Here is a 12389-nt window from a genome sequence, read left to right on the forward strand (position 1 = left end):
TCCTCTCCTCCCCACCCTGCCCCCAGGCTGCTGGGCTGGAGCAGCTGAGCGGGTGGGCCCCGCCCTCTCAGCTGCCTGACACCCAGAGAGTAACTGATCCAGGGGAGCAGGGTGCCAAGGGCCGGGCCCAGAATAGTGCTGCCCAGCCACAGTGTCGCACACTTGCTCTCTGTTGGTCTGCACTGGCCACATGGAGCCCGAGCTGGAGCGTGCACTGCGCAGGGTACAAGGGTTTGGGGGAGGCCGTGAGCTGAGGCAGCTGAGGCCAGAAGATTGAAAACACACAACACTGTGTGCCTGTGTCTGTGTGTGCGGTGTGCCCGTGTCTGTGTGTGTGTGTGTGTGTGTTCGACCTGGGTTTTCTCTGTGCATATGATTATGTGGATGTCTATGTGTGTATATTCTTTGTGTGAGTGTACATGGCTCTGTGCCTGAGAATGGTTGAGTATGTGCTCCTCAGTGTGCATAGTGGTTTGTGTATGGGCGTGCGCGTTGATGTGTGTTTGTGGGGTGTGTGCGTGTTCGTGGTGGGAAGGGAAGGACCTATGTTTCAGAACATAGGGCATTTTCTCCTTCAAACGTTCTTCTCCCCACAGACCCCAAGGTGGAGCAGTCTTGTGGGACCTGAACATCAAGGTAGGTGGCGCAGCCCCCTCCTGGGGGGCCCGCCCTCTTTTCTCACTTCCTTTTACCCCTACCTCTCTGGGCCCTCAGTCTCACTCACTCCACTAGCCTGTCTTTTGTCTTCCTCTCCTTTTCTTTCTTTGTTCCTCTTTATTTCTTCTTCCGTTTCCTCTCCTCCTCTTTTCTCTTTCAAAAGAGGAGGGGGATTTAGCGTCTGAAGACTTAGACTCCTGTTCTGACTTTACCACTTACTAGCTGTGTGATTTGTGGCAAATTGCTTAACCTCTCGCATCTCAGGTCTTTCATCAGTAAACTAGGAATGGTAATAATATTCTTCCTTATAAGATTGCTATGAGGTTTGAATGAGAAAAATGTTGGAGAAAAGGCCTTTGGAAGCTTGCAAGTATTCGATATTATTATGAACTACATTTTAATTGATTTCATTATGTTACTCCCTATTAACCAAACAGGCCCCATTCCTTCTTTCAGAGATGAGCTTCCTAGAGCAAGGAGATAGCACTTCATGGCCATCACTGGCCATGACCACCAGCTCAGAAAGAAGCCACGGGAAACGGGGGGCCAAGGCCTCGAGATGGACAAGGCAGGAGGCTGTGGAAGAAGAGGAGGTGCCAGACCTGGGAGAAGGCCAAGGCCAGTTTTGGGGAGATGGGAAGGAGGGGCTGTGGGAAGTCCCAGAGCCAGAGGCCGGGGCTCTGCCCCTGATGCCTCCATAGCACAGAGCTGGACACAATCCTCATCTTGTAGCTTCCGTCTCCCGACATGGGAGAAGATGACTGCGTCACAGAGCCAGGGACCCAGCATGGGTTACTCAAGGCAGAGCCACTATCTTGTGTGACTCCCTGAGACCCAGCTTTCTCATATGCAAACCGGGGCCCACAACATTCAGGCTTCCCAAGGCTGCTGTGAGGATAAACTGAGACAGCAGATGGTAAAGTATCTTGGGAGATGGAATTACTGTCCTCTCATCCCAAACAGGTCTTCAATCCAGGCCAGATGCTGAGTCCATCGGGCTGGAGGCCACATTCCCCAAGGCCATACCTTTGGCTCGGTCTGCTACTTTGGCTGGGGTGGACACCCCACTAACAAAGTGGGACATCCTCTCCCCTGAGTGTACAGACTCAGCTGCTGGCTGCAGCATGGACAGTCTGGAGCTGGACGAAGAGTTCCCAGCTACAGCAACCTATAGGTATGAGCTCGGCCTGGTGGAAGAGAGGCCTGCGCTGTGCCCGTCTCCGCAGGCCCCGTTACCCAAGCAGGGCTGGGATGACGAGCTGCAGAAGCCAGGGGCCCAGGTCTACATGCACTTCATGCAGAAGCACACCTGCTACGATGCCATGGCGACCAGCTCCAAGCTGGTCATCTTCGACACCACGCTGGAGGTGAGGCCACGGCTCTGTATACCTCCAACCTCAGGGGGCTGCAAGCACTGCTCACACCCTCCGGGACGCCCCGGCAGGCCAGGCCCCCCTGCAAAGTCCCCTTCCAGAACTTCTCCTTAGCACCATGGAGACCAGTGCGGGGAGGGCTGCTCCTCTCTGTGAGCACCCCGAATTGTTATTGCAGCTCTGCCCCTTAGTATCTGCAGGATCTTGGGTCTGTCACTTTACTTCTATCTTCTCTAAAATAGGGATAAGAATGCTTGCTTTGCCCTACAAGTTTCAGAGGACTCTTGAGGCAACCTAGGATAGGTGGGAGCACTTTTTGAACCCAAAATTATGTGAAAGACATTGCAGACATGGCTTAGGAAAAGGACAGGAGACTCTCGGTACCAGATAAACAGAACGAGCTCTGTTCTCTGTTCTGCTATTTAGGCCGAGCTACAAAATGCCTATGATTCCATTCTTATCATCATGTATTTTTGAACAGTGTTTTCCAAAGCATGATATGTGTGCTGTCCACAGTTCACAATTTGATACTAGTGACATATTAGTAGCTTTGTATTTCTTTTCATATATTTTAGAAAAATACAGCCATCACGTTTAGATAGCGTTGCTAAGGATGAGGTTAAAATGAATCAATGTAAAATTTATTTGGAGAAACATATTTTGTAAATGTTATGTAAATAATTATACCTCTAGTACTTAAATTAGCAAAATTATACTGTGTATGTCTGTACACATACGACTTCCTAGTAGAAACACCGAGTTTTCCACACCCTAGTGTGCCTGGTGAGGGTGTCACCTTCAGTGAGTGCCTGTGGCCACCAGCAGCCTTATCTCTGTAGCAAATGTCACAGATAAGGATCATGTCTGGTGTGTGCCACACGCGAGAAAGGCAGGCTAGCTCAAGTGAAGATCTCATGGAAGGACACTGGGTTGGGCAGGGTACCACTGAGAGGCAGTAGGAGACTCACCCTTCAACTGTTCTCCCTGGCCCTCAGATCAAAAAGGCCTTCTTTGCCTTGGTGGCCAATGGTGTCCGGGCGGCACCTCTGTGGGACAGCAAGAAGCAGAGCTTTGTGGGTAAGGAGGGACTGGGGAGGCGGCGGTGGTGGGGACAGGAAAGGAGGGACCTAGTGAGGTGGTTCTGTGTTGGCTTTCCCCATCTTGGAAGAGATGTGACCAGCCGACCCCTCCCGCTCTACTGCCCCATGATCCCAGGTCACAGATTGCAGGTAGGAGAAGAGGAAAGGGAGCGGAAGAGATTGGGAAAATAGAAACAGGTGCGTAGGGGGAGGAGAGAAATTAGAGGAGAAGAAGAGAGAGCCCCATTTCTCAGGCACGGCGCGGGCTGTCCTACTCCTGCTTCCCACAGTTCCCACCGTTGTTGTCTCAGTGCTAGGACAGTGGCAGGGCGGGGAAGGGGAGTCTAACCCTGCAACCTGCCTCCTCCCACAAGGCCCCAGGCTGAACCCCCGTCCCCCTCCAACCCCGCAGGGATGCTGACCATCACAGACTTCATCCTGGTGCTGCAGCGCTATTACCGGTCTCCCCTGGTGAGGAGTGGGCTGGGAGTCCCGAGGGCACCCATCCGGGTTGGGTGGAGGGGAGTTCAGGGATCCTGGTGCCTGAGAGATCCACGTCTGACTTCTGGCGTCCTGTCCGTGTCTCTAGGTCCAGATCTATGAGATTGAAGAACATAAGATCGAGACCTGGAGGGGTGAGTGGACAGAGGGGACCTGGAAAGGGGCTGAGGATACAGAGTCCAAGACCTGAAGGAGAGACTAGGCAGCGGGGATTTCCTGGAGGGAGGAGAGGAAGGGTGACAGGGAGGCTGGGGGGCCTGACGGGGGGGACAGTCTGGGAGGCTGAGGGGTGAGGCAGGGTGGCCAGCTCCCTTGGCCTGACTCCAGCTTTTCCTACAGAGATCTACCTTCAAGGCTGCTTCAAGCCTCTGGTCTCCATCTCTCCTAATGACAGGTTAAGCGTCCTCTAAAACCTAACTGAGCTTCCTTGCTCTGCACAGTCCCCTTCCCTAGCCCTTTAGTTCTAAACCAGCATACCCTGGGAGGCCCACAGGCAGCCTTGGCACCCTACCCTCCTTTCTAGGGGGCTGGGATGGAAGGTGTCTCTCTCCCAGCGGCCTCAGGCTCACTGCTCCCACCTCTGCAGCCTGTTTGAAGCTGTCTACACCCTTATCAAGAACAGGATCCACCGCCTGCCTGTCCTAGACCCGGTCTCAGGCAACGTGCTCTACATCATCACACACAAACGGCTACTCAAGTTCCTGCACATCTTTGTGAGTCTAGGCCAGCCGGGCTGAGGGGGCGTGTGAGTGTATCCCAGGGGCTAAGGCGTGTATCCCTGGAAACTGAGGAAGGAGGAGCTGAAGCCTGGGGCTGCTCCATTCTGGTGATACTACCTGTCTCAAACTCAACCAGGGTGCCCTGCTGCCCCGGCCATCCTTCATCTCCCGAACCATCCAAGATTTGGGCATTGGCACATTCCGAGACTTGGCTGTGGTGCTGGAAACGGCACCCGTCCTGACTGCACTGGACATCTTTGTGGACCGGCGCGTGTCTGCTTTGCCCGTGGTCAACGAAACTGGTACCCGTACCTAAAATAGGGTTTGGGCTGGGGCTGGGCAGTGAAGGGCAAGAATCCACATGGCGTCAGCTCAGGGCCCAGGCTGGAGACAGGGTTAGAAGTCTCTGCCTTGGACCAATTGGCCTCTCTGTGCCTCAGTTTCCCCATGTGTAAAGTGGGAATCTTAGCAACACCTTTCCTTTGACTCCCCAGGATGATTTAAAAGGATTATGTGCAATAAAATGAGCATGGTGAGAGGAAATAGTAGATGAGGTTTTTGATTTTAATTTTACCTGAAATGGGCCATGGGACCCAGCCAGACCTCAATTTCTTGCTCTAAAAAGGGGTCGTAGGAACTAAAAGATCAATTATTTGGTAAATTATGGTTGTAAATGATTTCAAAGTTAAAATCCATTGCCTGGTTTAACTATCGTTAACATATTTTTCTTTATTTTTTGCTAAAGTAATTTAAATTATAGACATCATGTCATTTCACCCCTAAACATTTCAGTATGCATCTTTTAAAATAAGTATATTTCCTATATCACCCAACAAAGCTATATTTTATTAATATTATCTAATATCCAATCTTAATTCTCATTTCCCCATTTTCCTCAAGAATATCTATTTTTACAGTTGATTTGTTAAAACCAGGATCAATTAAGGTCTGTACTTTGCATTTGCTTCTTTTGTCCCTAAGTTTCTTTTAATGTTGATCATGAAGTGGGGAGTTCCCTCTCCACTTAATTTTCACGACATTGATGTTGAAGAGCCTGGGTCCTTGTCTTACAGAATGTCTCACCTCCAGATTTGTCTGTTTGCTTTCTGCTGGTGACCTTTACCTTGTTTCCTGTTTCCTGTAAACCAGAAGTTAGATTTAAGGCTTGATTGGATTCAGGCTATGCATGTGAGGCTAGAATATTTCACAGGTGATGCCATGTGCTCACACTGTATCACATCAGGAGGCATGATGTCAGGTCGTCTTTCTCTCTGTGATGCTTTTGATCTGTGGGTTCGAAGAGTGGCAGCCTGAAGCTTCACTTATAAAGCCAGAAGTCTGGAGGTGGGGGTGGGGAACATCAAGCAGTTCATTCCGAAAGTGCTCCCCAGGTCCTTGCACAGCACCCTGCTTCCGATTCGAACCTCTTCCCTGCCTTTCTCTCACCCCGCCCACCACCCCGCAGGTCAGGTCGTAGGCCTCTACTCCCGCTTCGATGTGATCGTAAGTGTCCGTGGGGAACGGAGGGGAGCTGGGGGTGCTGAAGGGAGGCTGCGGGTGTGAGAATCAGAGGCATCTGGGGACCAGGGGGCCTTTACCAGTGTGTAGGCGATGATATCAGTGGGACCGGAGCCTGGCTGAAGGGGTGATGAAGACCGGACCTTCCCTCCCTGCCCAGCACTTGGCTGCCCAGCAAACCTACAACCACCTAGACATGAGCGTGGCAGAAGCACTGAGGCAGAGGACACTGTGTATGGAGGGGGTCCTTTCTTGCCAGCCTGAAGAGAGCCTAGAGGAAGTCATCAACCGGATCGTCCGGGAGCAGGTACCCCACGCCGCTCATACACGCTCCCAACACGTGTGGTCCAATCCTTCTCACAAGCAGCTCCAGTTCTCCCTACGCATCAGGCACCCGCCCTATCCTCCCAGTGTGTGGAAAAGCTCTCGGTGTCCACACTGGCCTCCTGTCTGTGTGGCCCTGGTGCCATAGGCGACAGCCAGCTAGTCACCCCAGAGAGGTCAGAACCACCCCTCACTGGTCTCTAGGAGACACGCCCTTGCTCCCTTGGTTATGTCAAGTTGTTGCCCGTGATTCTTGGTGCCAACCTTGCTGTCTGCCATAGCCACATGGCTCTGCCTCCTTACTGAACCTCTGTGGACCTACAGGTACACCGTTTGGTGCTAGTGGATAAGACCCAGCATCTCCTGGGCGTGGTGTCCCTCTCCGACATCCTTCAGGCACTGGTGCTCAGCCCTGCTGGCCTGGATACCCTCAATGCCTGAGAATATCTGAGTCTTCACTCCCAGGCCACCTTCTACACCCAAAGCCGATGAGGGAAGCCAGTGGACTTGGCCTTCATCTTTCCCCACCCCCATTAGCTGGTTCAGCTCTGGTTCAGGTAGGCTCTGCCCTGGGCCATTGGCCTCAGCACCAGCCCCTAGGTCTTACTGGGCTCCCAGATCTCAGATTGGGGCACCCTGATGATGGGATGGGCCAGCTCATAGTTGAACAGCTCCATGAAAACTACGAGTATCAGGACACACCGTGGGGCCACCATTTTGTTCCAGTCTCAAATGAGGTCATGCAGGCCCCCATAAGAGGGGTGCACAGGGGCCAGGATAAAGGCAAGGCAGTGTGCTGTGACTTCAGGTGCTCTAGGGAGATTGACCTGCCTTTTCACAATTCATGTCGCACCTACTTTGAATTCTCCTACTGGAAGGAAGGAAGTTAATAAACCTTTGTTGAATGAAATTTCCCCGCTCAGTAAGAACTAAGACTAAAACGAGTGAGCTTCTATCTAAGTACTCATCTCAGTATATCTGATATGATCTCAGACGTTTTCCTGGTAGTGTGTTTGGTAGGGGGGTACAGAAGGGCAGGGGCATAGGTTCCACCTACTTGGCAGTGGGTGACAAGACTGAGGTTCCCCTGTTGGAAAGGCAATCTTCCCTCCCCGTGTAGTCACCGTCTTCCCTTCTCTTTTCCTCACAGGCTTCTCCAGCCCTACCTAATTGCCCTTGCCCTGTGTATGCTCCCAGAAACCCTCGGGAATGCCCTGTGCACTATGGGATGATGCAATTAAGGAGAACAGCTGAGTCGAGCCTAGAGGTCCCCGAACCAGAGGCACTGGGATTACCCCAGGGCCAACTGCTCCATGTCCACCCACGTCACTTTCCCCTACCTGGGTGGCGACTGGCCCCAGTGGTGCAGCGAGCCCTCGGCCCATGGGTTTAGTCAGGGGCTCTGGATTCCTCGGCTTCTAGACCACCTGCCACCGGTGTCCCAGCTCCTGGGAGTCCCAGCTGTTCTTCCCCCAGAGAAACTAACTGCCTGAGTGGTGCTCCCCACTTGGCCACCTTCCTCCTACGCTCTCTGCAGTGTCCTTTCAGGGCTGCGGGGGGCACCATGGAGCAGTAGCTGTTTGCAGGGCTGCCTGTGGCAATGGGGTTCCTCCCTCCTTTCTCCTTAGCTCTCACCAGCAAACCAGGTTCTCGCTCCCCAGCGATAGCCTTGTACTCAGATCCTGAGGATGAACAATCAAGAACACAAAAAAGAACGAGGATAACCCATGAACTTAGATTTTATCAGTTTCCCTCAGGAAATGCTACAGTCATTTGACCTGAACTTGTGGCAAGATCCCTGTACTATCTGAATTGAAAGACGCAAAGGAAAATCCGTCACTGGAGAACCACCGCAAGGGGCATTTCTTTTGTGCCTAGTGTTATTCCACTGAAATTTCTTTCATCTTTAATTTATAACAAAACCATAAAGAGAACATTAGTTACTTATGTAGTAGGTACAATTCACTCCACAAACTCTAATTTGCAAGAAACATAATTTTTCTAATACCGAATGTAATTTCTATTATGAAGCCCACTTTACCAGGTAGTAGAAATTAATCTCAATCAGTTCGAGATTCCTCTCCCCTCTTTTTCTGGGGTTAAGTTCAGTGAGGAGGAGGAAGCTTTCGGCCATGGAAGACTTCGTTCCTCCCTCAGTCATCATTACCCATCTATGCTAGCACCTGCTAAAACATCCCCGTTCCATCCGGTTGTCACTTGTTGGTCACTGGTAAGCGTAGCCCCTGCTAGGTGGTCCCTCACTCCCTACCACAAAGCCTCTTAGGGCCTGCCTTCTCTTGGGGCATGAGGACATTCTAGCTCCTGGCTCTTTACCCCTCTGGCCTTCGAGAAGTTCCGAGGGGCTGTCTCAAGTCCATCTGCTGAGATGGACAGCAAGTGGCCTGTTCTGCTCTGCAACTCGTAGTTTTCCTAGACTCTACCCAAGAAACATGGACTCCACTATCCTTAAGACCTCTAAACCTCTCTGGGGTACTTGTCGTTCTCCCTGCATTCCTTCAGACATAGCTCTTTCTCGGGGACTCAAAAACTGTCTACGCTTTGCTTCCCCAGCCCCCACCAGCCTGTGGAGTCTCTACCTAGCAGAGGTAGAGGTTTTTTTTTTTTTTTTTTCTTCTTCTTATATTCTTCCAAATCCACTGTGTGTGTCTTGAGTTCTTACCACCTACCTTAAGGGTCGGGCTTTCGAAATTCCAAAGCCAAGACAGCTTCCGTTCTGTCACCCCGCCCCTGTGGCAATGCACACTGCAGGTCTAGCGATCCAGTGGGGAAAAGGAGTCTAATATTTCTAAAGGATGCTCTCACCCCATTTACTCACAGAGCAACGGAGTGGAGACAGACACTTGTGCTTGATGAGTCAGGCAGGAAATGAAGGCATTTTCTCATGGCATCTTAGCTTCCATTTCCGGCTTTGCTTTAATCCATGGGTCAGGAGCTGGCTTGCTCTGGCCCTGCCCGGGAATGTCTCGGGTCTTGGGCTCAAGTGGGAGGCTGGAAGGGAGTGTTTGCTCACTCAAGTGACAGTGTCCTTGAGGAGCCTGGGGCAGGCTGCCTCTAGCTGTGATGGCTCTAGGGTAAGTAGGCAGGGTCGTCTTTTGGGGCAGTGCCTTGGGTTGCTCTGCATGAGTAGACCATCAAAGGTCACAGCACAGGGTTTAGGTGAAAAGGGCAGCCCAAGGAAAGTGCTCTTTCCACCTCCTTCTGCCCTTGAGAGCACAGGGGTCTCTACCCTCCTGGGTCCACCATCCTAAAGAAGGTATATCTGCTGTGCCGAATTAATGTTTACTCTTCTGCAGTTTTTCTAAATCCTATTATTCTTCTTTCCTTATAGAGTCAGATCAGGGTGGGTTATACGGGAGCCTCACTGTGACTTCTGGAGACCCCAGACCGTGGAAGTGTGGCCCATCATTTGCCATTGATGGGCTTTGTGCCAACCCTCAAACCAGAGCTTATGTTTTCCGCCCTGCAGAGGTAGAGCTGCAAGGGAAAGAGCCCAAACTATTACATCACACTCATCCTATAGCTATCATATGTGTTGGAATGAATCACCGTAAAGAAAGTAATTTTTTCATTTACATTAAATAAGTCTCGTCCAGGCATTATGATGGAACATAAACTGATAGAGGCCATTTTCAACTCCCAAGATAAGCAAAAGGATTTCATGTACATTTATAGTATATACATTTTTCTGCGGGTATATGTTGTATTTCAATAAAAATCTTTTAAAATTAAAAAAATATAATAATAACCTGTAGTATAAAGATAAAACCTCTTTGGCCATGCTATATTTTGTTTTTCTCTGTTTAGGGTAGAAGTCTTTGATTCTCTTCCCAGAGCTGTGTCTATGGGCAAGAGTTCATAGTTGTGTTAATAGCTCTTCAGCTCTTATATGTTGTAGAAAGCAGCCTTCACTTGCCATTGATGGCAAAAATTTGGGGAAGTGGGGAGGAGCCTCTGAAGGTGTGTCTACACTTCATCAAGAAGTCAGGGAATATAGCCTGCTCTTTAATTAATGCTCACAAGGATACCATTATTTCACCGACTGCTTCGCCGTTGTTTTGGCTCTGCATTTCTGTTGTGATCGGAGGCCGGATCTCTGGCCCTGTGGGTGCAGGGCGGTACGGGGCTGCCTCAGAAGCCCCCTCCCCGCCCCGCAGTGCCTCTAGAGGCATTGCTTGCATTGGCAACTATTTCTACAGTCTCATCTTCATAGACTTTTTTTTTTGAACTGAGATAATTCACTTATTATTTAAATTCACCTTTTCAAAGTGTGCAACTCAATGGCACTTAACATATTCGCAGTTGCGCAACTACCATCAGGATCTAATTCTAGAACATATTCCTCGTTCAAAGGAAACTCCTTATCTGTAAACAATCACTCCCCATCCTCCCTTACCACCAGCTTCCAGCAGCCACTAACCTACATTCTGTCCCTACAGAGTTGCCTATTCCAGACATTTCATGTCAATGGAATCATACAAGATGTGGTCTTTTTGTGTCTGGCTTCCTTCATTAGCATAATGTTTTCAAGGTTCATCCATGATGCAGCATGAATCAGTACTTTATCCCTTTTTTATAGCTGAATAATATTTTATCCTGTGGATATACATAATCTTCGTAGAGTTTAATGAGAAATTAGCCTACACGTTCATACACTGAGCTGCAGATTATGAATGCTGACTCCCTTGGACAGATGCTACAAAACCGCAATCCTAAACCACATGACATCGATTTCCCTCCACCCAAGCATCAGCACTGAAGGGTTCACATGGCTTGGACAGCTCACTCCTGGTGCTCTGAAGGAGCAGCACATTGGGAAAGGCAGAAGTCTGCTTTGGGTGACATTGTGACAGAGATCCTGGCACTCTCCAAGCCCAGTCCCCATCCTCTGCATTTATAAGGGGCTCTCACAGGTGAACCCTCCCCACCTCCCCCCCAACACGCACAGGTTGGATTGAGATACACACCTTTACAATCAGGAATTCCTTCCAATTCTCTCCAGGTTTCTCTTCTCAATATGGAAAGCTCACTATCCTCCCTCTTTCCCTCCCTCCCCTTCCTCTAATCCCATTCTTTTCTCCTTTGACAAGCATTATATAATCACCTCCTAGGTGTTAGACACAGAGTTGAACACTGGGATCCAAATGGAAAGGAGCTCGATTTGTGCCTCCAGGGGGTTCACAGCTGGTTGGGGAGGCAGTCAGGTCTATAATAAGGTGAACACACCTAGTGCTCAGCCCTGTAAAGGGAAGGGTATAGGGGAACTCACAAGAGGAAGTGCTCAGGCTCACCCAGAGAGGCTAGGGAAGGCTTTGCAGAAGCAGTGTGTCATTTGAGCTGAGTCCTAAGGGAAAGTAAGTTCTCTGGGATGACATGGCAGTTGGTGAAGAGGATGTTCCAAGGAGAAGGGGCATTAAGCACAAAGTATTGAGCCTGGAGAGTGCATTATGTACTCAGGGAAATACAAAGAATTTGGGCTCAGCTGTGGAAGGAGCATCTGGGTGGGCGGGTGAGGGGGAAGAGTTGAGGGCAAGGTAGCAGAATACGAGTCTTCTAAACCACAGTAAGGACTTTGGATTTTGCCTGGGTGCTAAGAAGAGAAGCTACTGAAGGATTTTAATCAGGGCAATTACATGCTTTTTAAAATGGGCTCAAACTCAAATCCCCACAGACACGAGAAACTTGACTTCAGTTTTCTATGACTCAGCAGAAATTTTACAGCTGAGACTAGGACTCTAGGAAGTTGGGACTTACTGACCTCTCAGGCCCGTGATATGATACATTGGCTCTCAATGTCAACCTCCCTACTTTCCTTCTAGCTGGTTTTCTGTGCCAAATAGGCTTGAAAGCTACAGACTACAATCCCCAGGTTCCCTCACAGCTAGAGTTCTAGGAGGAACTTAGGTTCCAGCTCTCAGATGTACATGAGAGAGATTTGGAAAGTGGTAGTGTGACAAATGCCACGTTTCTGCCGCTCCTGCTCTTTCTGGCGGGGGCGGTCGGGAGGCATTAGCAGAGGTTCAAGTTCAGTGACTACTGGTTTCATGGGTATTAACAGGTAGGGGCAAAGAGGGTATCTTTTTTTTTTCTGCTAGCATAGACCTGAGAGACATGGAGTAGCTCTGGGGCCAAGAGTTGTATCAAGAGCTTTGCCAACTCCCATTCTCCTGAGTGTGGCCAACATGGTGCTCCCCAGGTTA

The 12389-nt window shown here is 50.1% G+C and overlaps 1 protein-coding gene across 5 annotated transcripts; it reads left to right on the forward strand.

The window, feature by feature from the left end:
- Positions 1-154: 154 nt before the first annotated feature.
- On the forward strand, positions 155-10416 carry PRKAG3 (protein kinase AMP-activated non-catalytic subunit gamma 3). Of its 5 annotated transcripts, XM_016156764.2 has the most exons (14): positions 155-223; positions 597-636; positions 1114-1275; positions 1621-2024; positions 3026-3107; positions 3522-3580; positions 3699-3744; positions 3950-4004; positions 4197-4323; positions 4466-4631; positions 5795-5832; positions 6008-6154; positions 6496-6728; positions 7322-10416. In XM_016156764.2, exons 1-13 carry the CDS (start codon positions 191-193, stop codon positions 6610-6612), a joined length of 1476 nt encoding a protein of 491 aa, XP_016012250.2. In that variant the 5' UTR covers positions 155-190; the 3' UTR covers positions 6613-6728; positions 7322-10416. The 5 variants fall into 5 exon arrangements, with proteins under 5 accessions (XP_016012250.2, XP_036093517.1, XP_036093515.1 ...); XM_036237622.1 differs by lacking the exon at positions 155-223 and having other exon boundaries at positions 230-636; XM_036237624.1 differs by lacking the exons at positions 6496-6728; positions 7322-10416 and having other exon boundaries at positions 6008-6446.
- The last annotated feature ends 1973 nt before the right edge of the window (positions 10417-12389 follow it).

Source organism: Rousettus aegyptiacus, unplaced genomic scaffold (assembly GCF_014176215.1).
Source record: "Rousettus aegyptiacus isolate mRouAeg1 unplaced genomic scaffold, mRouAeg1.p scaffold_m13_p_2, whole genome shotgun sequence".
In the NCBI taxonomy this organism is placed as follows: Eukaryota; Metazoa; Chordata; class Mammalia; order Chiroptera; family Pteropodidae; genus Rousettus; species Rousettus aegyptiacus.

What these genes read in the sequence shown, in the direction of transcription:
- PRKAG3 (XM_036237621.1), top strand. Translation starts at nt 420, where the DNA reads ATGGCTCTGTGCCTGAGAATGGTTGAGTATGTGCTCCTCAGTGTGCAT. An exon ending in TAAGATCGAGACCTGGAGGG is followed by an intron (nt 3,745 to 3,949) that starts GTGAGTGGACAG and finishes CTTTTCCTACAG; the next exon opens with AGATCTACCTTCAAGGCTGC. An exon ending in TCAAGTTCCTGCACATCTTT is followed by an intron (nt 4,324 to 4,465) that starts GTGAGTCTAGGC and finishes AAACTCAACCAG; the next exon opens with GGTGCCCTGCTGCCCCGGCC.